Source organism: Podarcis gaigeae, assembly GCF_964106915.1.
Source record: "Podarcis gaigeae genome assembly, chromosome: 13".
Lineage (NCBI taxonomy): Eukaryota > Metazoa > Chordata > Lepidosauria > Squamata > Lacertidae > Podarcis > Podarcis gaigeae.
Genome location: NC_139689.1, coordinates 42740803 through 42766580, shown reverse-complemented (window position 1 = coordinate 42766580; position 25778 = coordinate 42740803). Strand labels below are relative to the sequence as shown.

The window sequence follows — 25778 nt, the reverse complement described above, 5'->3', positions numbered from 1 at the left end:
CTTTTTATTGATAATAATCAGTTAAATAGTTTGAGGAGCTATACAACTGTGTAACATGCAGAAAACAGCATTTCTAGAGAAATCAAAGACTGGAACTGAGGGAAGTCGGGAGTGGGGGGGAGGAAAAATGGGGGGAAATAAGGGTGATATGTTTCTGGATAATATGTTTTGTTTTAATTTTGAATAAAAAGTTATTTAAAAAAAATATGTACGTGCTTGGTTGGTACACTTATGAACATTACCATATATCTAAGACCTCAAAATTCCTATCACACTACTGTTTTTCTGCAGGTTGCAGCAAAAAGCCAACTTCATCAGTTCCTTCGCATCCCCCCCCCCAGCCTAACCGGAACTACTACTCCCAGCATGCATAGCGAAAGGCCGGCCGCCTCTACAGTATTTTTGTCCTCGCCAAAGGAACAGACTGACCAATTAGAAGAAGCCTAGAGGCGCGCGTGCTAGGCCAGCCCACCAATGGGAAGCGGGCGAAGGGGCGTGGCCGGGAGATTTGAACTGGCGAGTCGAAGGAGGCAGAACTGCGTGCAGGATCTCGGTAAGGGGACTTAGGAAGAATGTGGCGCGTGTTTAGGGGTGCTTGATTTTTATTGCCGGCGGGGGGGGGGGGGAGAGAGAAAAATATACTGTATATAATATAGGATTCTGTCTGGTGACCACACGGTACGAGGATTATCTTGCATCGTCGACTGAACAGCCTTTCCTGCTTTTAGTGCCTTCGGCGGCTGCAATATACAGAAAACAGATCGGGAAGTTTTCGACAGCGTGGAGATCTATCAATGTCTGAGGATCATCCTGCCCTTGATGGATCTCCATGTTGTGAAGAAAGAAAGAAACCCCCCCTTGGTATTCAAGCTGCCGTTTAAAGGCATAGGAGCAGGGGCTGGTTAAAACGTTGGCAACTAATGGGAGAGGTTTTGCATGAAGACCTCACCAAGGGGCGAGGGATCCAACAGACCGTCTTTCACAACCGCAAAACAATGTTATAAAACAGAGATTCTCAAGCTCGCTGAGCCTGAGACCACTTGAACATTGCCATGAATCTCAGTGGGTCGTGTAATAATCTTTTTTTTGGGGGGTAGGGGGTTGTTCTATGCTGAACAAGCACTCATTTTTGCTCCTGGGTTAAATATGAATTTAAAAATGAGTATTCCCCCGACCCCTCTTGCATGTATAGGGCCAAGAATATATATTTTGTGGCTGTTCTGCAACATCTCCTTGGCTTTTCTGAACAGAGCACCACAGACCACAGTCTGTGTTTAGAATGTTTACCACACATCAAATATAATATACATTTCAAGCCAAACTGTCGTGGGAGAACTGAATAGGATCTCCTGGGGCTTTTTGGTCTGTCTGTTTATATAACTGTTATTAGCTGCCCTGAGATAGGGGGTTCAGATTAGGACCCAGGTTCAGCAAGTGAGAGGGTTAACTTTCCCCTTTTACGCTGTTTTCCCAGTCCACATAATTCTCCACACTCAAGCTGCTGTTTGCCCCTTAGGGTAAAACACAATATCTGTATGTTTTTGTTTCCCTTCCATTTGCGAACATATGAAAACATCCTGATACCAGTTTATTAATTTTAAAGAATGAAGGACTGAACTAATCTACATTGACTTGACCAACGGTGCTAAGCCACTTGGTGATACAGGATCATTCCAGATATTCCCAATCCCCTGGTATTTTTAAATGCATAGGCAAATGTATGGTATTTTATCCAATGATAGCTTTACTCTAGCAGATACTTGATTTTTGCTAATCCTGTTGCAGTCCTCTGCACTGCTAAAACATGTCTGCCATACAAAAAATGCTTTTTATTTATTTACTTACTGACATTGCAACCCTAAGAATATCTTATCAGAAGTAAACCCTATTGAATTAAATGGGGCTTACTCCCCGTAAGTGGGTTTAGGATTGCAGCCTTGTCTATTCGGCCCCCATCACACAGTGATGTTGGCTCAGGCCACAACAGCTTAAAATATAAATAATAAGAACAAGAATCAAATGCAGTTTAAGATGTGGATAGTTCAGTTGGTTAAAGTGCGGTGCTGATAATGCCAAGGTTGCAGGTTCAATCCTCGTAATGGACAGCTGCATATTCCTGCCTTGCAGGGGGTTGGACTAGATGTCCCTTAGGGTCCCTTCCAACTTCTGTAATTCCAAAAACGTGCTGCTCATATGCCCTCTGTTAAATATGATAGGCCATGCCAAAATATAACAACGGATAGTGGTAGAAAACCAGAATAAAGGTAAAGGGACCCCTGACCATTAGGTCCAGTTGTGACTGACTCTGGAGTTGCGGCGCTCATCTCGCTTTATTGGCCGAGGGAGCCGGCGTACAGCTTCCGGATCACGTGGACAGCATGACTAAGCCGCTTGTGGCGAACCAGAGCAGCGCATGGAAATGCCATTTACCTTCCCACCGGAGCGGTACCTATTTATCTACTTGCACTTTGACGTGCTTTTGAACTGCTAGGTTGGCAGGAGCAGGGAGCTCACCCCGTCGCGGGGATTCGAACCGCCGACCTTCTGATCGGCAAGTCCTAGGCTCTATGGTTTAACCCACAGCGCCCCCCATATATATATATATATATATATATATATATATATATATATATATATATATATATTTGCTTTCGTAGATTTTATATATATATATATATATAACAGGTTTGATGAATAGATTTTGAAAGCAATGATTCAAAGTCTTAATCCATTAGAGTTTTTTGTTTTCGGCTTTCCTCTTGAAAGGAATTCCAAAATGTTGGATTTGCAGTTCTCAGAATTGCTAAATGGTGACTTTGCACAGCACTTCCTTCCAACCACGCGTGGCCCCCGCCAGACATTTCCCATTTCCCTCAGTTTCAGGATGTTTCTGATCTGTTCCGATCTGTCCCTTAAGACATAAATTGAGCCCTTTGGAAACGATTTTGTGAACATGGCCTGAATCCCGAAGTAGAAGTGAAGGCACTGCCTTACTACAAAGCCGTCAGAAGTGATTGCTCTTTTCAGAGAGGACAGCTGTTATTAAAACCCACATTTATAATCTTGCAACAAATGAATGCATTGATTAGCCGGTACAATCAATCAATGAGTGCCTTTGGCCGTTAATCCCTTGTGGCTGAACAGGGCTGTAAATTTGTTGCCTTAGTAGCATTAAAGCAAGACAAATTTATCATCCTGTGTTCAGGTGCTGGGCTCTGAACTTCAGGAAGGTTGTTGAGACATTGTGAAGGACTCCGAGGAGAGTTAGGTGGTTGGCTGACATGTGGCTGGTTATTTGCTACTTCCCTGGAGCAGAATTGTTTTTCTCTGTGAATGAATAGATGGCATATTAAATTGCAATTTGTTTATCTCACCATCATCTCCTTATGCAAACTTAGGTTGACTCGTGTATGCATGTCCCCAGGTTTCCCAACTGCATCATACATTTACAGAAGTATCATACTACTATAAGCAATCATGGCTTTCCCCTTTGTTAGGTAACTCCTCCTCCTTGTTTGGTGATCATTCATAGCTGAGTAAGATTGTCTTCCATAAACACGGTTTTAACAATGAGTCCGTAAGTGACTGTGGGGGCCAATTCTGGATCAACACGTCCTTCCACAGTGGGGACATAGGTTTCCAGGCAGGAATTGATCACGGTGTGGATTTGCCAAGTGTGCCTTCCTCTTAGCACGTTTCTCCCTTGCATCCTGAGTTCAAGCATCTTCAAAGCCCATGAAACCTTTGGTAAAGGCTGTTCTCCAATTGGAGCGCTCGCAGGCCAGTGTTTCCCAATTGCTGGTGTTTATACTACATTTTTAAAAATTTGCCTTGAGACAGTCTTTAAACCTCTTTTGTTGACCACCTGCATTGTTCCCTCCCAGAGCTATAATTCCTATACAGTGGTACCTCTAGATATGAATGGGATCCGTTCCGGATTCCCATTTGCATCTAGAAGCAAACGTAACTAGCGATGGCACGCACATGTCACTTTTAGCCACTTCTGTGCATGCGCGTGACGTCATTTTGAGCATCTGCGCATGCGCAAGCGGCGAAACTCCGTTACTTCCGGGTTGCCGTGGAGCACAACTCGAACGCGCTCAAACCAAAGCGCATTCAACCAGAGGTATGACTGTTGTTCCTTGGGAAGAAGGATGCATTGTTAAACCAACTTGGGCAGAGGTTTTCTACCTTTTTGAGTCCATGGCTCCCTTGACCAACTACATTCTTTCTGCGGCACCCCCGTGGGGCTCAGGAGCCCAGTTATGTCACCCTTTGCCTACAGAGCTGGCAGCCCCTCACCCTTTTTTGAACACCCTCCCTTGTGGAGGGTTCCCTCAGCCTTCTCCCCTCTCCTTGGGAGTCCTCTGAGCTGCTCCCACCACCACCTCCTCAAGCTGCCCCACAGGAGCCTGGGAAAAGGATGCCCACGGCCTTAGTGGACCAATGGAGACTGGCCAAAGGTGAGGCCAGCACCTTACCTTGGGTGGCAGCAGCAGGTGCTGCCAGGCCTGCAGGGCAGAAAGGCTCTCCTTCAGCACTGGGTACTCAGCTCCCAGGCGGGCCTCGCAAGCACAAGAAAGGCGGGCACAGCAGCTGCCTGCCTGCCCAGCCTCCCACTTGTCTGTCCATTCCCAACAGCAAGGGCTGGCAAACTGGCTGGCTGGACTTCCTCACCCACTTACCTGCTACTCCGAGGCCGTCTCAGCTCCTGGCATCAGTACCCCCTGGCCAGCCCCAGAGGCATCATTTGCCTGGGGAGCCTGTAGCCGTGGCTGCTGCAATGAACAGCTGGACAAGCCTTTGGGAGGCAAAGATGCGAGGGCATCAGAGGAGGGGGGGAAGGAAAGAACGACAGAGGCCAGTGTTGCCCACAGCACCCCTGACCATCATTCAAGGCACCCCAGGGTGCCATGGCACACTGGCTGAAAACCAGTGACTTGGGGGAATATGGGTGGTGCTGTGGTCTAAACCACTGAGCTTAGCGCTTGCTGATCAGAAGGTCAGCGGTTTGAATCCCCAACGATGGGATGAGCTCCCGTTGCTCGGTCCCTGCTCCTGCCCACCTAGCAGTTTGAAAGCACATCAAAATGCAAATTGATAAATAGGTACCGCTCTGGCGGGATGGTAAATGGCATTTCTATGCTCTGCTCTGGTTCGCCAGAAGCAGCTTGGTCATGCTGGCCACATAATCTGGAAGCTGTCTGCAGAAAAATGCCAGCTCCCTCGGCCTATAAAGCGAGATGAGCGCGCAACCCAGAGTCATCCGCACCTGGACCTAACGGTCAGGGGTACCTTTACCTTTAATAACTCTCCACACTACAGTTCCCAGGATTCTTGGGGGAAGCCCTATCTTTTTCAAGTGGTACGATAACTGTTTTGAATGTCGATGTGGCCAGTTTGCAGAGCGTCTTCAAGAGCAATTCAGCCCCAGCTCGGAATCAAGAGGGATGTGAAGACTCGGGCGCTGTGCATGTTGACATGCTCCTGTCCTCTCTTTTTTTTGTTTTTTAAAATTTATTATCAATTTTAACATAACAAATTATCAAACCATATAATCACATACATTATTCCCCCCTCCCCCTCCCTTTCATCTGTCCCTCCCCTCCCCCTCCAAAGATTCCCCTCAGCTCCTCTCACTCGTTTCTCAGCACATGTTATTCTCTGCATGTTATAAAATTTTACATATCCTTACATTATCTATCTAACATGTTATCAGCCAATAAATTGGTGTATGTTTATTCAAAACCTGCCAAGGACTCCAGTTCATTTTGTTGTCTTTTTAGAAGCTCCCATTGTTCCTTGAAGCCACAGTTGTCCTTGTCCCCCAATTTATATGTCAGTTTAGCCAGCTCTGCTTAACTCGTCAGTTTTTCTTGCCACTGTTCTTTCGTTGGGATTTGCTCATTCTTCCATCCTTGTGCTATCAAGACTCTTGCCGCTGTTGTAGCATACATAAATACATTCTTTGTTTTTCTCGGCAGGTCTTGTCCTACAATCCCTAACAAAAATGCTTCTTGTTTTTTTGTTTTTTGTTTTTTTACAAATGTCCTCTCTTTGACACAGAGCCTTGAAGCCATGGCACACGTCCCGCCCGCCGGAGAGGGCAGCGTGGCGGTAGTGGTGCGGGTGCGGCCGCAGACCCCCCGCGAGCGGGAGGGGAACCGCCAAAGTGTGGTGCGGGTGGTTGGAGACTGTATGCTGGTGTTTGATCCCGAGGAGGCCAGCCCGCCGGGGGTCTTCGCCCAAGCTCAGGACCCTCCGTTGAAAAGGAAAGGCAAGAACCTGACGTTTGCTTTTGACCGCGTGTTCGGCGAGAGCGCTACCCAAGCAGAGGTGTTTGAGAATACGACCAAAGAGATCCTGGGCGGTGTTCTGAATGGCTACAACTGTTCGGGTAAGGAGGCTGGAGTGGTGGGGCTTCTCTTGGTTCTGCCGTCGAGACAGGCAGTCTTCAAGGCCGTGCCATGGCCTGACACCATAGATAAAGGCTAGAGCCGTGGTTCCCAATGTGGGGTTGTTTTTAAAAGTCTGGCACGGATGAATCCGTTTTCCATTAATTTCTATGGGAAAGCGCGCCTTGGTTTTGGAACGCTTTGGTTTTGGAACGGACTTCCAGAACAGATTAAGTTTGAGAACCAAGGTACCACAGCCCCAGGATTTGAACAGCCTTCCGGCATCTGTTAGTGATCCAGGTTAGTTCAATGCACATCCCTGACACTTAGGGGTTGACTCAGTGGCCGTGCCCTCCTTCTCTTCCAGTGTTTGCCTACGGTGCGACGGGTGCAGGGAAGACCCACACCATGCTGGGGTCGGAGAAGGAACCGGGCATCATGTTCTTCACCATGGAAGAGCTATACAAGCAAATAGAGGCCAGGAAGGAGGAGAAGCACTGCGAGATCCTCGTCTCCTACCAGGAGGTACCACCCTCGCCCATTTCTTACAGCTTCTTTCTACCTTAGGCTGCAGAGAGATGCAGTGTTCATAGCAGAGGTCAGACCACCCCAGCAGGAACCCAGGTTTGCAGTTTGACCTCCACGCATACAGATAGGCAAGTGGAAATTCTGGGTTTGCCCTTGGTCCTGTTCTCTTCAGAAGGACTTCCTGAAGTAGCAGATATGTGAGAACAGGGCCTTTTCCGTGGTGGCTCCCTGTCTGTGGAATGCTTTCCCCAGACTGGCGCCGTCATTACACCCCTTTAAGCACCAGGAAAAACATTCCTCTTTAACCACGCCTTTGGCCATTAAATAATCTTATAGCCTGTTAAAAGTGTTGGGTTTATTTTATTTTTATTTATTGGAAGAGCAATTGATTGTTAAACCACTCCGGGAATTGTAGCTCTGGGAGGGGAATAGGGGTCTTCTAAAAACTCTCAGCACCGTCAACAAACTCTAGTTCCCAGGATTCTTAGGGGGGAAGGCAGTGACTTTTTAAAGTGGTATGATTCTGGTTTAAATGTACAGTATAGTGCAGATGGGGTCCAACACAGGAAGATGTCCGTTGCAGAGGGTTGGACTAGATGACCCCTTCCATTCTTCCAGTTCTATGATTCTATGTGTTATCAAGGCACTGAAGGCAAGTTTCATTCCGGCTTAGCTACAACCAAAAATGTCTTGTGTGTGTTTTCTCTCCTGGGGCTGCAACCTGATTAAAGGCATTTTAAATGATGAATAAATCGATTAATCTATTGATTAATTTTGCATATGGGTAAGACGCTACGTCTCTGACACAAGAGGAACACCTTTTGGGGGCTGTGACAAATAACCATGTGCCAGTAAAACAGCACTTTCCATTTGCAGAAGGCAATACTTCTGATTTACAGGAACCTCGGGAACAATAAGTGGCGTGGGTGGCGCTGTGGGTTAAACCACAGTGCCTAGGACTTGCCGATCAGAAGGTCGGCGGTTCGAATCCCCACGACGGGGTGAGCTCCCGTTGCTCGGTCCCTGCTCCTGCCAACCCAGCAGTTCGAAAGCACGTCAAAGTGCAAGTAGATAAATAGGTACCGCTCCGGCGGGAAGGTAAACGGTGTTTCCGTGTGCTGCTGTGGTTCTCCAGAAGCGGCTTAGTCATGCTGGCCACATGACCCGGAAGCTGTACGCCGGCTCCCTCAGCCAATAAAGCGAGATGAGCGCTGCAACCCCAGAGTCGGCCACGACTGGACCTAACGGTCAGGGGTCCCTTTACCTTACTGGAACAATATGGAATGCAGGAAGGGCTCTGCGGCCCTCCAAATGTTATCAGACTCCAACTCCCATCAGCCCTTGCCAGCATGGCTGATGGTGAAGGATGCTGGGAGGCGGAGTCCACCAACTTCTGGTTCCCCATCCCCTCAGATATGGCACAGAAGCGAAGCACAGAGACGCCGTCCGAGAAAGCTCTTTGCTATTAGATCATGCACACATGAGACATCATCTCAGAAGAGGAAAAAGGCCATTGGAAGAGGGTGCTTGCCACCTGCAGTTTCCATAAGTGAATTGTGTTTAAAAATTACATTTTTTAAAAAAAACCAGCCAGCTGCCTGATTAATTGGAGGCACCTTTTTAGTTGATTAAAAGCTTCGAAGCAATTGATCTAACTAATTAATCAATTAATCACTGTGGCCCGCATTGTTGCAGTCCTTGGGCTCCTGCCCATGGCATACAAAGTGCAGCTCAGACCTGTTGGTTGGCAGAACTTCCATCTAGTGCGTTCCCCAGTTCAAAGGGAACCCCGTTTTTTTGTTTTTTTTACAGAGTAGCGTGCCATGCCTGTAATGGTGAGAGCTATGCCTAGGGTTCGCTGCTGTGATTTTGGCAAAGCCGGGTGCTCTTGTTTGCTTGCGATCTGCTTTGGCTTTCCTCCCTCAAAAAAAAAAATAATAATTTAAAAAACCTGGAAAACTTTCCAGTTGATGGTTTGTTTCCCCATACGTGTTGCCTTGTTACTACAAAGTATTCGGGGCAAACCTACCCAAACTAGAGGCACAGATGAAACTACCATTAAAACAGCCAGATACGTTAAAAATCAAAAATATATTTTGCTGCCAGGCTAACAGGGTTGGCACACTAGTGGCCAAAATTGTGGAAACCTTTTGGGGAAAGTGTATCTCTGAGGTTTGATGGCTCATAACACCTGATTGGCTCTCTAAACTCTCATGCCCATTGGCTACGTTCAGATGAAGGAAAGTTCCTGCATATCAACCTAAGCAAGTTGTGGTTCCGTTTTCTGGTTCTTTGGCTATAACTTTTGATAGAATACAGGTGGTTGAACAAACTTTGTTTCCTTACACTCTTCATTAAAATATCTCTCCAATGATATATAATTTTATGGTATCACTCCAAAAATAAGTGGTGTTATGAGCCATCAAACCTCAGAAGTACACTTTTCCCAAAAGGTTTCCACAATTTTGGCCACTAATTTCTGGCCACAATGCAGGCACCGGGGCTGGGGAGGCCCTGCCCTGGTTTTGCACGTTAAGCTTCATCAGAATTGGATGAAGCTACTTTTTAATCGGCAGAGAACGAATGAACCTTTTAGTTCCCTCCCTGCCCACATCTAGATCACTAGATGCCCCCGAAAACTGATTGACTGGTTTATCTGAATTTAAGAAACATGAGCAGTTGCCTGCAGCCTGAAACAACAAGTGGTGACTCTCTTGCTGCTTAGATCAGGAGGGAGTTGTGCTCCTAGCTACAGCTTCGAGCTGATTTTTTGGCATGATAGGGGGTGGAGCAAACACACCAGATTGGCTCTGCTAGGATATTTGCACCTCACCTCCCCATCTCCCAGTGAGCGACAGCGACACACCTGCTAGAAAACTAGTGGCTCTGCCCCAGCTGGAAAGCCACTTCTGGAGTGCTGACCCTCAGGAGACTTAAATGCACTGTACTGAAGCCCGATTCTTTCTTCCAGGTGTACAACGAGCAGATTCACGACCTGTTGGAACCGAAGGGCCCGCTGGCCATTCAGGAGGACCCAGAGAAAGGGGTCGTGGTACAAGGGCTGTCTTATCACCAGGTGGGTACGATGATTGCCTTGCAGGGAAAACAATATGGGGGGGGTATATATGCATATAGGGACGCGGTTGGCGCTGTGGGTTAAACCACAGAGCCTAGGGCTTGCCGATCGGAACGACGGCGGTTCGAATCCCCGCGACGGGGTGAGCTCCCGCTGCTCGGTCCCTCCTCCTGCCAACCTAGCAGTTCGAAAGCACGTCAAAGTGCAAGTAGATAAATAGGTAGCGCTCCGGCGGGAAGGTAAACGGTGTTTCCGTGCGCTGCTCTGCTTTCACCAGAAGCGGCTTAGTCATGCTGACTCAGAAAAACTGTCTGTGGACAAACGTCAGCTCCCTCAGCCAGTAAAGCGAGATGAGTGCCGCAACCCCAGAGTCGTTTGCGACTGGACTTAACTGTCAGGAGTCCTTTACCTTTACCTTTTTATATATGTACAGTGGTACCTCAGGTTAAGAACTTAATTCGCTCCGGAGGTCTGTTCTTAACCTGAAACTGTTCTTAACCTGGAGCACGATTTCTGTTTTCATCCTGAAGCAAAGTTCTTAACCCAAGGTAATATTTCTGGGTTAGCGGAGTCTGTAACCTGAACCGTATGTCACCTGAAGCGCATGTAACCCGAGGTACCACTGTATATATATGTAATTAAAGAGCCCATCGCTTGCTTACGGGATTTCTTCAGCTGTGGTGGGAACATGAAGGGGAAGTTACTATTTGTGGCTGCAGCATCCTTTTCTCAACAGTCCCTCTCTCTCTGCTGGCCTGTGACTTTTTTTTTTAATCCTTTATTGAAATTCATAGATATCATACAGTATCTTAAATCCACACATACAAAGAAAACCTTACATAAATTTACAGTTAAATATTGAATTACTCTTTCCACATATTTTCTAGCTAAACAGTCTCTCTTTCTCTCTGCTGGCCTGTGACTTTTAGCCAAAATCGGCAGGCCAACTCCTGGAGATGCTGAGGCGAGGAAATCTGAACCGTACACAGCACCCCACAGACATTAACGCCACCTCTTCACGCTCCCATGCAGTCTTCCAGGTAAGTGTGGCAGAGATTGCCTTTTGCAGGGCAGTGTAATTAGGAAAACGTTTCTTTCCCTCTTCATACAGGAAATATTATTTCTGTCCCTCGATGTAGTGAAAGCTTTTTGTACGCTCATGATGATTTGTGTTTGTGATGGCATTTAGCCAGTTGTACGCGATCCCGCAAAGGGTTTGGGGCGGTTACACAGCTTACTTTCAAATCAGTGAGTGTCCTGCAACTTCCTGCTGAACTCCTGCAGCTTTTCATGCCACAAATGCTGTGGTGTTTTTGTTTTGGTCCCACTTGCTTTGTGCTATAGTGGAAGACTGCCCCTCCAGATGGCAGTAGTGTGGTAACATCATGAAGCATCATGGAGCTACTAATAAAGCAGCAATTAGTGACACATTAGAAATCCATGAGTGATGCACTATTATTGTGTCAGTGCTAAGTAGCAGAATACACCTGTCGGAAAAACCCACCAGCCTGCAGAAGCCTTAAGAAAAAAACAACCCATCAAATTTTATTATTTTGGTCACAAACCAGTTCCAGCTCACATACAATATCAGGGAAGGCATAAAACACAATAGGGATACATTTGAATATGCAATTGGGTATAACAGGGACAATACAGATATATCAGCAGTTAAAAATATATAAGTTAAATATTAATAATTAAATATAAGCTAAAATTGTCATTTAAGGCCTTAGTCATTATGATAGCACATCTTGTTCCCTAAGTTTTATGGCAGTCGCACAGAGTTTGGCCACCCTGAGCCTGATCTCTGGATCCTTGTCCTCTACGAGGGATTTTAGACATTGAAGTTCGGACCCATTTGGAGATTTTTGTATAGCAGGGGTGATAAATGCCGAGCGTATATCCCTGTAGAAACGTAACAAGGCATGAGAGGCAGTTTCTACCTCCATCAAGCCGCAGGGGCAGACTCGTTCCGCGTATGGTTTACCCTCGAATCTCCCTTGCAATAAGGCAGATGGCAGCACGTTGAATCTAGCAAGGGTAAACGACCGTCTGCATTTAGGTATTTGTAATTTTGACAGATACATTGCTGAGGTGAACCCTCTCAAAGCCTTGAATCATGAGGTCTGTTGCCCTCATGGTTCCTGGATATATTTTGTCTTGCTGCTGTGGAAAATGGAGGTTAGACCAGATGGATCCTTGATCCAATTTGTATTCTTGTGGGGTAGGTAAAAAGTAAAGGACCCCTAGACGGTTAAGTCCAGTCTAAGGCAACTCTGGGGTTGCGGCGCTCATCTCGCTTTCAGGCCAAGGGAACCGGCGTTTGTCTGCAGACAGCTTTCCGGGTCATGTGGCCAGCAGGACTAAACCGCTTCTGGCACAATGGGACACCGTGACAGAAACCAGAGTGCCCGGAAACACCGTTTACCTTCCCGCCACAGCAGTACCTATTAATCTACTTGCACCGGTGTGCTTTTGAACTGCATTAAAAACTTCCCGATAACAGGACTGCCTTCAAGTGTTGTGTAATTCTCCATCTCCTTGACATCTGATAGGAATGTTAGAGTTCCTGCTCCATGATTGCAGTCATGGGCTTTTTTGCCTTTCACTTGACGTTATATATTTTGACTCCACAGAGTGGGAAGTGATGGAAACAGGATGTTTGTGTTACTGCGTTCCGTTAAGTGGGACTATTGTCCTTTGTTCTTTTTCTCTTTGCTGTCTGATGCTAGAGAGAGCGAGAGCCATGTTGTAGCGTTCCGTGTGTAAATAAAATAGATTAGCCAAAATGCTGAGTTCTGTCACACGGTATGTGCAAACTGCGGATCCCTAAGTGTGCCGGTGCCGATTGGCATCGGTCGCTGTGATGTTCGAGCTGAAGAAAGCTTTTGAAGCTCCCAAACGAAAGACCAGGAGGGTATGTGTCTCTGCCAGGGTCCTACTCGAGTGTAGGCTGAACTCCTGACAAGGAGGGCGTTCCACTACCTAGAAGGCCCTCTGCCTGGTTCCCTGTAACTTCACTTCTCAATGTCCAGGCCAAACAATGTAGGTGGAGGTGCTCCTTCAGGTATACAGGGCCAAGGCTGTTTAGGGCTTTAACGGTCAGCACCAACGCAGATTCAACTGGCTGTCTCCAGTTCTGCTTTTCAGGAAGTTCAGTGCTCTTCCACCCACACCAAGGGATTCAGCACTTTTTAACTTTTTCAGATCCATGTGAAGCAACGGGATCGCGTTGTGGGCATCACCCGGGACCTTCAGGTGGCCAAGATGAGTCTGATCGACTTGGCGGGCTCCGAGCGGGCCTCTGCCACAAAGGCCAAAGGGGAGCGGCGCCGCGAGGGGGCCAACATCAACCGCTCCTTGCTGGCTCTCATCAACGTCATTAACAGCCTGGCTGATGCCAAGGTAACGCCTTTGCTACTTCTTCCTGCCCCTGGGTTTAGATTTCTGTGGTCTGCCTCTGGGTTTACTGTTCAGGGCCATCCTTGGCCATTGTTAAAGGGCATCTGAGTTCACTCAGTGACAGTCATTCCTGCGTACATATTTTTATATAATAAAGTGTGTGTACAAAAATGCTTTGAAGGCTTTCAACATAATAAATCTGATCGCGTTATCCAGACTGGTAGAGGCTCGAAAATGTGCAGCATGATTCGGGGTGGGTGAAGAGTGTATATTGTCTGTTTTTATAAAGAAATAATGTCATGCTGTAACATCCCCTCTAATCCTTCCATCCCTTACTTGTTTTCATAAAGTATTTCCTTCACACAAACATTTTGCAGAAATGATGGAAAATCCAGCTGCTGAAAAATGGAGTCCTTTCCACCCCCTATTATATCTCAGCTTCACCACAAGGGGGTGAAGTTGTAAGACTAATATATTCTGCGTAGAATCACAGAATTGTAGAGTTGGAAGGGAGCGTGTGGATCATCTAGTCCAACCCCCTGCAATGCAGGAATATGAGACCTGCGGGTATAGGGCAGGATTTGAATTTTAATAAATAATAATAATGCAGCTGTCCCTTACGGGGATTGAACCTGCAACCTGGGCATTATCAGCACCAGGTATGTTTACTCGGACGTAAGACCCACTGTCTTCACTGGGACTTACCTCCAGGTAGGCGTGCACTTGGGACTGTAGCCGCAGTCGCCACAGAAGAATTAAAGGGGAATTGTGGGCATTTTCCTGTGGGAACATGATTTTTATAAACCCAGTTTTTGTCTCTGCTTCCCTTTTGGCCCACAGGGCAAAAAGCCTCACATTCCATACCGGGACAGCAAGCTTACCCGCCTCCTAAAGGATTCTATCGGTGGGAACTGCCGGACCATAATGATAGCTGCCGTTAGTCCCTCTGCGCTTTCCTACGAGGACACCTACAACACCCTAAAGTATGCCAACCGAGCTAAAGAGATCAAACTCCTAGTAGGTATCCGAGAAAGCCAACCTCTTAAATCAGGCCGGAATTGCAACTTGTGCAAAAATGTGATGGCCTTCCTCTGTTCCCCACCTCAAAATTACCTGCTTTCTGTGCTTTGTCCTGGCCTGCAGATGAAAAGCAACGTGGTCAGTGTGGATTGCCATATCAGCCAATACGCAGCAGTTTGTGAGCAGCTGAAAGCAGAGGTAAGCAGACCCTGTTTCCTTTGGGTGGGAACCTGAGGTCATCGTATAATGAAGCCTTCTTCACAGGGGATATGGTAGTCCATAGCTACTAGTCATGTTGACTTACCGTATTTTTCATTCTATAGGACACACTTTTTCCCCTCCAAAAATTAAGGGGAAATGTGTGTGCGTCCTATGGAGTGAATGCAGGCTCCTTGGCTTCAGTGATAGCAACGCGAAGCCTCCAAAGCGCAGAGGGAGCGCTCTGGAGGCTTCATGTTGCTTTCGCTGAAGCCTGGAGAGCAAGAGGGGTCGGTGCGCTCCGAAGGCTTCAAGCAGCTATCCTGCGCGAGTTCCCGTTGCGCTCCGGAGGCTTCAGGTTCCTTTTGCTGAAGCCGGGAGAGCAAGACTCTCCTGGCTTCAGCAGAGAGGGAGAGCTGCACAGCGCCCCTTTAGCCAAGCAGGAGGAGAAATGGAAGGGGCTCCGTTTCTCCTGCCGCTTCACTGAAAGGGCACTGAGCAGAGAGGGGGAGAATTTTATTTTCTTGTTCTCCCCCTCTAAAACAAGGTATGTCCTATGGTCAGGTGCATCCTATAGAGCGAAAAATACGGCATGTAACCTCCAGAATTAGCCAACAGCCCTGGCCAGTGGGGCATTTTTGAATTGCTAGACAAGGTATGCAATCCCTTTGTCTGGTTAAAAGTTTCACCACAGTGCCAAGGAGCTGAAAACTATGCTGTGTGGCAGTCCAGCTGTCGATTCTTGCTGTCTACCTGCAAATCGATGCTTTGCAGTTGCTTTCTCACTCATAAATAACTTTTTTTTTACGCCTTTCAGGTGGCCGAATTAAGAGGGCGGCTCCGAGCTTATGAGGAAAATGTCCCAGAGGTTAGACCCCACCTTGTACCGGCTGTTCTGACTCCTTCCAGACCTGGCCAGGATGAGCTTCTCAGGTAGGTCTGCTGTGTCTTACTACACAGGAAAATTGGAGTCGATACCTTTTGATACAGACAGGACTGCAAGAAGCCTGTGCAAAGTGAGACATTTAAAGCTGAAATCTGGCAAGTCATAGACCCCAGGATTTGAAGGATCTGTTTCAGCCCGAAGGCCTCCTCACAGCCTCTTCTTTTGCCTCCCTAAAAACCTAGGCTCCTATTTTTTCTAAGATATTCAGAGACATGCAGTCATTAAAGTTCCCTTTTTCTTTTCTTTTTACCACAGCAAAAAAAATTATATCCTGCCCATCTGGCTGGGCAGCTTACAACATATATAAAAACACAACAAAACATCAAACATTTAAAGAAAACAAAATATCCTATGCAAGCAGCAAACAGACCAATAAATCAATAGAAACCAACAATAACAATAATAACAGCAATAATAAACAGTTTATAGTCATGCCCAAATTAAAATAAAATGCCCGCATCCACACCATGCTGAGAGCTATAGTTTGTTTAGGGTGCTGAGAGTTGTTAGAAGATACACACACATCCCGCTCCCCTCACGGAACTACAATTCCCAGATTTCCCTAGGAAGTGGAGTTGATGGTTAAACCGCTCTGAGAGGGAAGGGAGGGTCTCCGAACAACTCTTTCTTCACCCTTAACAAACTACAGCTCCCAGAATTCTTTGAGGGAAGCAGCAAGGGTTTAAAATGGCATAACAGAGCTTTCAATGCACGCTATGTCAACATCTAGTGTTAACTACTTGTATCGCTGGGGCAGGGCTGGATTTAGGTTTGATAAGGCCCATAGCTACTGAAGGTACAGTGGTGCCTCGCAAGACGAAATTAATCCATTCCGCGAGTCTCTTCGTCTTGCGGTTTTTTCGTCTTGCGAAGCACGGCTATTAGCGGCTATTAACGGCGCTTAGCGGCTATTAACGGCTTAGCAGCTTTAAGAAAAAGGAAACAAACTCGCAAAAACTCGCAAGACGTTTCGTCTTGCGAAGCGAGCCCATAGGGAAAATCGTCTAGCGAAACGACGCAAAAACCGAAAAACCCTTTCGTCTTGCGCGTTTTTTGTTTTGCGAGGCATTCGTCTTGCGGGGCACCACTGTAATGGGGCCCTTTATATGTCCAGCTGTCCTTTGTCAACAACAAATTGTCACAGTTTTTTGTGTTGAATATAGGCTATATGGTAATTTACGGACCTAATAGGTATCTAAAGCCATTTGCACATAACAAAATATGTATTTTATCAAAGTAATTGTTGAACTGAAATACAATTAAGAAGAAGTATATTAATAGTGAAATACAATCACGAAGAAGTATATTAATAGTGAAATAATTATTAAGCCCTAACTTAAAATGATTTTTTATTCATAACCAGCTTAATAATGCTAACACATTGGCATTTGGCAATAACAAAAATTCCTTTAGAAACACAATTTACAAAGACTCATAATCTAGTCTCTAGAAACTTGCTATAATATGAAATAGTAACAGCAAACCAGTGATATTTTAGGGAGCAGGCTAGCAGGCGGGGCCCATTACTTACATCATAGGAGCCGACACAACACAAAACACTGTTGCCGTATGTAGGTTTTATTTTATTTATTTGTTTTTTATCTTATATTTTGGAAATGTACATCCAGGTGTTTTTTTCCCCTTTAAATTTTTTAGGAGGCCCCCAAGTGAGTGGAGACCTAAGCCATAGCTTGTTTAGCTTATATGTAAATCTGGCACTGCACTGGGGGAAGGAGAGAGGTACAGATCGTTTAATTGCCAGGGCGGGAGTGGGCCATGGACGAGAATAAAACCGGCTGAGAGCTGGCGTCATGTCTAGGAGCCCAATCTATGAAACAGGACATCCTTGGTTTGAATTTCACCCCCTCTCCAGACTTTCTCAGACTGAGCAAGGCTTTGCCCCCAAAAGGTTAGACCAGATGTCCTTTGGGTTTCCTACCAGCGCTTGGTAGAGAATGGTTGGTGACACCCCACTCCTGCACTTGGTACAGGTCAAAGGAGGCTTGTTCCGACTGCGAAGCCCTGGAGAAGGGCGATGGCGGTGCAGAGCTGTTGAAACCGAATGATGGTGCCTCTTGTTCAGGAAAAAGCAGCACAGCAGAGCAGGTAAGGGCCATGAAGTTTGTGGGATGGGCATCGAGGTGGGGAGATCTCAGCATGTGGATCCTTTTTCCTGAGGCTTTTCTACCCAGAGATCCACTCAGTATCTGCAGTGCCTCTCTTAAAGATTCACACGTGGTGGTTCTTATAATTGACCTCTGAGACCGTTTCTCGGCTAATCCCGGAGCACCCCACGGGGCAGCAAGTGGATTTGTGGGTGCTTTGATCAGCACCCTGAGGGTGTTCTTTTCTCATCCGCACCCAGAGGAATTGGGAGCGTTGCATAACATCGCGACAGCTCGTCCAATTGTGTGTTGTCTTTTAAAAAATAAATTTATTTATTTGGTTTTTCAGATTAAACTTTAACAATCACATATCCAACATACAACCTAAAAGCCAAGATTCCAAAGAATCTCCTGGAATTCCCTCTCCCCCTTTGTGGGTTCTATTGCTAAGCATATCCTCCTGCATCTTTTATGATAATCCAAATCTTTTACATCTCCATTATGTCCAAAATTCACCTTTAAACTACAATCGGTTATTCAGATCGTCCAATTGTCAGGTGGGCATTTTGTACACAATGGGTAGGATATAGCATCTGGTATCTATTATACCAGATATGCGGTATAATCGGACGCGGGTGGCGCTGTGGATTAAACCACAGAGCCTAGGGCTTGCCGATCAGAAGGTCGGTGGTTCGAATCCCTGCGACGGGGTGAGCTCCCGTTGCTTGGTCCCTGCTCCTGCCAACCTAGCAGTTCGAAAGCACGTCAAAGTGCAAGTAGATAAATTGGCGGGAAGGTAAACGGCGTTTCCGTGCGCTGCTCTGGTTTGCCAGAAGCGGCTTTGTCATGCTGGCCGCATGACCCGGAAGCTGTACGCCGGCTCCCTCGGCCAATAAAGCGAGATGAGCGCTGCAACCCCAGAGTAGGTCACGACTGGACCTAATGGTCGGGGGTCCCTTTACCTTTACCTATATATTAGACAAATTTTACACCTGCGTACCCCCCCCCCCTTGACATACACCTTTTTGCTGTGTTTGATAAATTCAGGAACTGGGGGGGAACCCCAGCTGTTGTGGCACAGAGTCCTCAGATCCAGCTGAGAAACAGGAGAAGCTGAAAGCTCGGTTGCAAGGAATGGATAAAAAACAGCTGATGAGGTGAGTCAACGTCTTTCCACCCGATATGTGCGGGTTTAAGCACATATCAGGTTGGCAGTCAAACTGATGTCACAGACATTTCATTCTTTCCAAAAGACAGTGGTGCCTCAGGTTGCAAACACTTCGGGTTACAGACTCTGCTAACCCGGAAGTAGTACCTCGGGTTAAGAACTTTACCTCAGGATGAGAACAGAAATCGCGCACCGGCAGCAGTGGGAGGCCCTCATTAGCTAAAGTGGTACCTCAGGTTAAGAACGGTTTCAGGTTAAGAACGGACCTCCAGAACAAAGTAAGTTTGTAACCCGAGGTACCACTGTACAGTGGTACTTTGGGTTACAGACGCTTCAGGTTACAGACGCTTCAGGTTACAGACTCCGCTAACCCAGAAATAGTGCTTCAGGTTAAGAACTTTGCTTCACGATGAGAACAGAAATCGTGCTCTGGTGGCGCAGTGGCAGCGGGAGGCCCCATTAGCTAAAGTGGTGCTTCAGGTTAAGAACAGTTTCAGGTTCAAAACGGACCTCCGGAACGAATTAAGTTCTTACTTATTTGAAGGAGCCATGCCGATTCCATTCTGCTCTTTTGCAGCATACACAACATACGAAATTCCCCCACTTGAATCCTGGTACCTGAGTCTTTCACTCTGTGGAAAGCAAACTATAGTTCCCCAGGATTCTTTGGGAAAAACCATGTGCTTTAATCATACGTTGCATACGCAGCCTTTGCTCCTCTCTCCCATGGTGACCCCGTGGTTATTTCCGATCTTTCTTACTGTCTCAGGCTGGTAGCGTCAATCTTGCACGTGGCACAAAGGCAGTATGCCCTTCTGAAAGCTGCCAACCTCCTCACCCCGGATATGAGGGTCGACTTTGAAGGCCTGGGCAGCTTGATGTCGGGAGAGGCCTGTGAGGCCCCAGACGTTTCCGCTGTAAAGGAGCAAGTTGGGGAACTGGATGCGGCTACTCGAGGCAGCCTGGAGCCAGAAGTGCAACAGCTCTTGGATAATGGTGATTCTTGGGGGGGGGGGGGATGGGGGGGACGTCAGTGTTGAAATTTATTTTAATTTTATTTATTTGTTGGATTCCTATACCGCCCTATACCCGGAGGTCTCAGGGCGGTTCGCAGAACAAAATCAGAATATAAAACCACAAAATAAAATATCAAAATAAAAACAACAACCCAATAACTGCCACAACCACATTTTAAAAGGGCATAGGACCAAATCAACCAAAGTCCTGGTTTAAAATGAATGTTTTTGCCTGGCGCTTAAAGGTGTATAATGAAGGCGCCAGGCGAATTTCCCTGGGGAGAGCATTCCACAGACGGGGAGCCACTGCAGAGAAGATCCCGTTCTCGTGTTGCCTCCCTTTGGACCTCTTGAGGAGGCCCGCAAAGAAGGGCCTCAGAAGGTGATCTCAGGGTCCAGGTGGGTTCATATGGAAAGAGGCGGTCCTTGAGGTATTGTGGTCCTGAACCGTTTTATGGGTCAAAACCAGCACTTTCAATTGGACCCAGAAACTAATTGGTAGCCAGTGCAGTCAGATCAGAAATAACAGTGAATGTGATTGGCTGAGTGCAGAGTTCCCCCACTGGCTGACTGGGGGGTTGGCTGAGTGAAGGGTTCCCCCATTGGCTGACTGGGGGGGTTGGCTGAGTGAAGGGTTCCCCCATTGGCTGACGGGGGGGTTGGCTGAGTGAAGGGTTCCCCCATTGGCTGACTGGGGGGGTTGGCTGAGTGAAGGGTTCCCCCATTGGCTGACTGGGGGGGTTGGCTGAGTGAAGGGTTCCCCCATTGGCTGACTGGGGGGGTTGGCTGAGTGAAGGGTTCCCCCATTGGCTGACTGGGGAGTTGGCTGAGTGAAGGGTTCCCTCATTGGCTGACTGGGGGGTTGGCTGAGTGAAGGGGTCTCCCATTGACTGACTGGGGGGTTGGCTGAGTGAAGGGTTCCCGCATTGGCTGATGGGGGGGGGGTTGCCTGAGTGAAGGGTTCCCCCATTGGCTGATGGGGGGGTTGGCTGAATGAAGGGTTCCCCCATTGGCTGATTTGTACACCCTTGGGTGTGCGTCTCTCCCTTAGGCTGCCAGTTTTCATTGCTCTCTCCCTCTCTGTCGCACCTGCCCTCCCGCCTTCCCTTCCTGCAGCCGAGTGTGTCGATCCAACGGGCGGTCCTGGGATCTTGCCCGCTTCACCAGAGAGGGGCCCAATGCCAGGTGCAACTTTCAAGACCCCCCACCTCCCAACAAAGAAGCGAAGGAAGTCAGCAGAGAGCCCACCACTGTCCGAAAGGAGCTCCCCTTCTACCCCCAAGGGACGGGCCAAGCGTCGGCGGAAGAATCCCCTCTCCCCGCAACAAGTGGGCTCCCTGAAGGAATGGGCTGCTTTCCCCCAGGCTGACTGCACCAGCACTCCTGTCGTGGATAAAGCCAGATCTTCTAGTCCATACAGTCTCCGCCCGCTGCCGTGCTGCCCTTTGACAGTTACGAAGACCCGTAGGCCTCTGGGCACCTCAGCCGCCCAAAATTGCTCCACACCAGCTCCGCCGAGGGGCCTTAACACCACCTTCGACCTCTGCGAGGTTCCCTGCCCTCCTGACATGAAACCCAGCGCTCCTGAATGCCCTGCCTGGGAGAGCGTCCAGCACCTCTCTAACCACCAGGGGGCACCTTTCATACCCAGGTGGGTGCCTCTGAGCTGCAAGGCCCTCTGGCATTTCCTTCCCTTTGCAAGAGGTTTGGCCCAGGGTGTCTCAGACACAAACTATGCCAATACTTGCGGTTCCCAGTTGAAAGCATAGGGGGCAATCTCTGCCAAGCAGGAGGGAAGAATCCCACGAAACACAGTTCCTGCCTGCACTCTTACAAGTCAAAAAGCCGTGGCACGAAAGGAAAAAGCAATGGGGAGGTTGGAGGAAAAGGATTACACTCAGACAACAAATTCCTGATGTTACCAGGCTCTTCCAACGACCAGGTTGGGTGGAAATGGGCTGCTTGTAGTTCAGAAAGGGGGAAAAAACAGGCCTGCGTGGCCTTTTGATAACCCAAATGTCCTGGAAGTGGCTTTTATACAGCCAAAAGTTGCTGTCCTTACAGACCTTCTGGGCCCTAGCAGGAATCTACTTGTCACTCTTGCTGTGGCAGTTAAGGCTCCCCATGGCCTAATTGGTACCATCACCTTTTGTAGAGTTGCTTCTACAATCATTTTAAGTTGAGGGAATTGGGGAGGAAAGTATGAGCCCAGCTGTTAAAAGCAGCACAGGATGTTTCCCATTTCCCAGCAAAGTCTCCAAAAAGTTAAAACAGTTGAGACCTGTCTGCATTGCCTGAAAGTTCCTGGCCTTTAAGACAGCCTTGCAAATAGTTACTAGCCTGCAAGCATTTTTTGCTAGCCGGTTGGGTTTGTACATTAGGTGCAGATGAGGGCCAGAGCGCTCCCCTCCCCAGTTCCTCTGCCAGTCTGCCCACTCGCCTCCATTCAGTTCTTTGTCGCCTGCGGCCACCAGGCAAATATTTAAGTGCAAGGCCACTTTAAGAGGCGTGGGCCTTTTTTTGGCAGCCAATCCATGCCTTTGTCCCGTACCTCTTGGCAAATTAGAGGTGACCAGTTTCCTTGGGGTGAGGAGGTGGGTGGGCAGCCAGACCCTCCTGGAGGATGTGCTTCTTGCATTTAACTCCTGCAATCCTTTCAGTTCCAGGGCGTCCATGCCAGTGTTCACCATGAAGGGCTCCTCCATTCCTCGATCGTCCTCCTTGGCCTCCAAAGCCTCAACGCAGAAGAGGAGGCACACCACAAAGTAAGCTCACTCTCCTCTTCAATAGGCTTGTCCTGCGAACACAGCTATGTCCTCCTGGCCCCGATTGAGGTCATCAAAACAATACTGATTTTACCATGGCGGTGCCAGGTTAGGGATCCCTGCATTCAAGGCTGCCAAACCTACTTAGATATATTGGTGAGGAGATGATCCCTGCCCTCAGGCTCCCAGCCAAAGAGGCATGATACAAAAGGAAAGGGGGCTGGGAGGGAGGAGGAAAAAGCTAAGCAGTTGGTCCCTTACTTTTCTCGCCTGGATCTAGCGAGAGTGATCCATGCGACGGTCACCTCCAGGCTTGATTATTGTAACTCACTCTATGTGGGGCTGCCCTTGAAGCTGACCCAGAAACTCCAGCGGGTGCAGAATGCCACGGCGAGGCTCCTTACAGGGTCCTTCCTACGGGATCACATTCATCCAGTGCTTTACCAGCTGCACTGGCTCCTGGTGGAGTACAGGGTCAGGTTTAAGGTGCTGGTTTTGACCTTTAAAGCCCTATGCGGCCTAGGACCCTCGTACCTACGGGACTGCCTCTCCTGGTATGCCCTGCGGAGGACCTTAAGGTTCACAAATGACAACATTTTGGAGGTCCCAAGTCGCAAGGTGGTTAGATTGGTCTCAGCTAGGGCCAGGGTCTTTTCAGTACTGGCCCCAACTTGGTGGAACGCTCTTGTCTCAAGAGACCAGGGCCCTGCGGGACTTGACATCTTTCTGCAGGGCCTGCAAGACAGAGCTGTTCTGCCTGGCCTTTGGTTTAGACTCAGTCTGACCCTTACGTTTTCCCTCCCCTTACGGTTTTGAGCCATAGGCTACTTTTAAAATGAGGCTACATTTTAAATTGCATTTTAACCTGTATTTTAAATTGTCCCCCCCGCCTTATGTTTTTGTTGTAATTTTACTGGTATTAGCTGCCCTGAGCCTGGCTCTGGCCATGGAGGGCGGGGTATAAATAAAATTTATTATTATTTATTATTACTAGAGGGCTTTTAATGAGGAGCCGGAACGGTGGGGGGGGGGTGAATTGTAGAGGAGCTGAATGTTGCTGGCCTTTCTGCAGGGCTGCTGAAGAAGCCTTGCAACCCAATCTCTCTCCCTCTTTTTAGCCCCGCCTCCTACTCGCTGGGTGCGCCACGCAGCCGCATTGCCAGGCTCCAGGGAACGTCTCTCAAATCTTCACGGGTCACGAGCGCGCCAGGTAAACTGGGTCCGGCTAATAGTAGTGCCTCTGCCCATATTCTCCCAAACGGTTAAGCCCACAGAGCTCTGATTGTGAACAGAACAAGACTGGGGAATGCTTAAGGGGAAGAGCAGGCAGGAGAAGATTGGGAGGTGGGGAGATGCTGGAAGCGGAAGAGGTAAGAGGGTTTAGTGAGCAGGAGGAGTTTGGCAGAGAGCAATCCAGAAGCAGAAGCAGAGGCTGGAAAGGAAGAGGGCAAAGAAACAGAGATGAGGGAGGCTGCTGAAGAGTCGCAGGTGTCTCCCCCTCCTGCTGTGACAAGCTTCCATCTCCCTTTGTCTCCCAGAACCAGAAGAAGCATGAAGAGAGCGGAGGGAAAGTTAGCTCCATTCAGGCACAGTCTCCGATTGCTTAGGGGAAAACCCTGGAGAGAAGGGGACTTAGGCAGCTGTAGAGAGGTGTTTCGTGGGGGCAAGACCTGCCAAAGATGAGCTGCTGGGCTCATTAGGCCTGAAACGCCTGCGCAGGTCTATTTTTGCTAACGAAGAGTTACCTCCAACTCGCTCAGGGTGGGTTCCTGCTAGCTCACTACTGTTAGTCTAATAGGGTGAATGAGGCCCTGCCCACCTTAGTTAGCTCCTACCTGCCTGCCTTCTTATTTACTTACAACCAGTGAAGGGGTGGCTCTGACTGTCATTGGCTGTGGCTCCACCTATCGTGGGTCTCCCTGCCTTCCGCCTCCCAGTCCCATTGGGCACCAGTCGCTTGTAGATTTACCTGCCAACTCCCTTTCTAATCTGGGCTCTCCCTACAGGACAACCCTCTGGCAACCCTGCATGGAAATGGCGCTAGGAAGATTCCGTCGCTCCTGAAGGATAGTACCCTATCTTCAGTTGTGTGTCGCATTCTATAAAGATGTCTTCCTGAAAATTCTCATTGCCCACTCTTTGGTCCCTCAGCATCTGTTGATGGTATATTATCCTGTATATTTAACATAATATATATATTAAAAAATAAAAACAAAAGCAGGAAAAGATAGATATATAGATATTCCTGCTTTTTTATATAGATTAGGGTTATTTTTTTTAAAAAAACCAACAACTTACCATAAAAGCTTTAATAAAATGTATGATATACATATATAAAGAAAGAGATGTAGAACAATGAAATATAAATTTATTTTTAAACATCATATCAAATATTACTTATGTCCTATTCTGGTTCGTCAGTTCTCACTTTCTACTCTTTTCCTCCTGGATGTGATTGTTTGCAATTCCATGAATTCACAAAATTCCGAATGAATTAATTATACATTTGCCCATTACCCTACACTTTATTCTTCCAAAACGTCATAAAGTTTGGCCAAGGAAATGTTTATTTTCCTGTCCCCCCCCCCCACACTAGCAATATTTGTAAATTTTAAAGCACAAACCGCATCCCATATCCTCATCATCCAATCCCTCAAGGAAGGGGATTCTCCCCCCCCCCCCTTTTTCTTTTGTGACTTATTATCATCTCTGTATCGACATAGAAAACCCATGATTCTGCATTACCAAATAAAATAACTACCAAGTCAAATGGTAATTTCTCCTCATCACATGTACTTTCTTTTGAATAGCAGGTGATTTTTTGCTTGTGCTTTCTGCCCCTGTCTCCTGCCTTGTCACAAGGGCAAACAAAGATAACCTCAACAAATGTAGTAACACGGAGGTGGACATTTCTCATTGACTACTCCAGTGTTGGAGAGCATTCTCCTTGCTGAAATAAGAATGAGCCCCATCAGTATTGGCATGCCGCCGGCTTGTGAAGACGTTCCTGTTTAGACAATCCTTTCCCTGACTTGAAGGTCCTGCTCTAATTACTTGTAATTGCCGTTTTTACCCTTTTATTCGTTGTGCTGTTTTTATGGGCTCCTTTTATTGTTGCATTTCAATTGGGGGTAAAATAAACACATTAACTGAAAATAA

General features: G+C 47.5%; 1 protein-coding gene across 1 annotated transcript; it reads left to right on the top strand.

Annotated features, from left to right (window-relative positions):
- The first annotated feature begins 211 nt into the window (after positions 1–211).
- On the top strand, positions 212–25778 carry KIF18B (kinesin family member 18B). Its single transcript, XM_083710017.1, has 16 exons — positions 212–553; positions 6067–6397; positions 6763–6920; positions 9895–9999; positions 10929–11039; positions 13207–13404; positions 14242–14418; positions 14545–14619; positions 15437–15552; positions 17557–17677; positions 18718–18827; positions 19608–19834; positions 20914–21505; positions 22515–22619; positions 23738–23829; positions 24626–25778. The coding sequence occupies exons 2-16, from the start codon at positions 6079–6081 to the stop codon at positions 24661–24663; spliced, it is 2544 nt and encodes an 847-aa protein (XP_083566143.1). The 5' UTR covers positions 212–553; positions 6067–6078; the 3' UTR covers positions 24664–25778.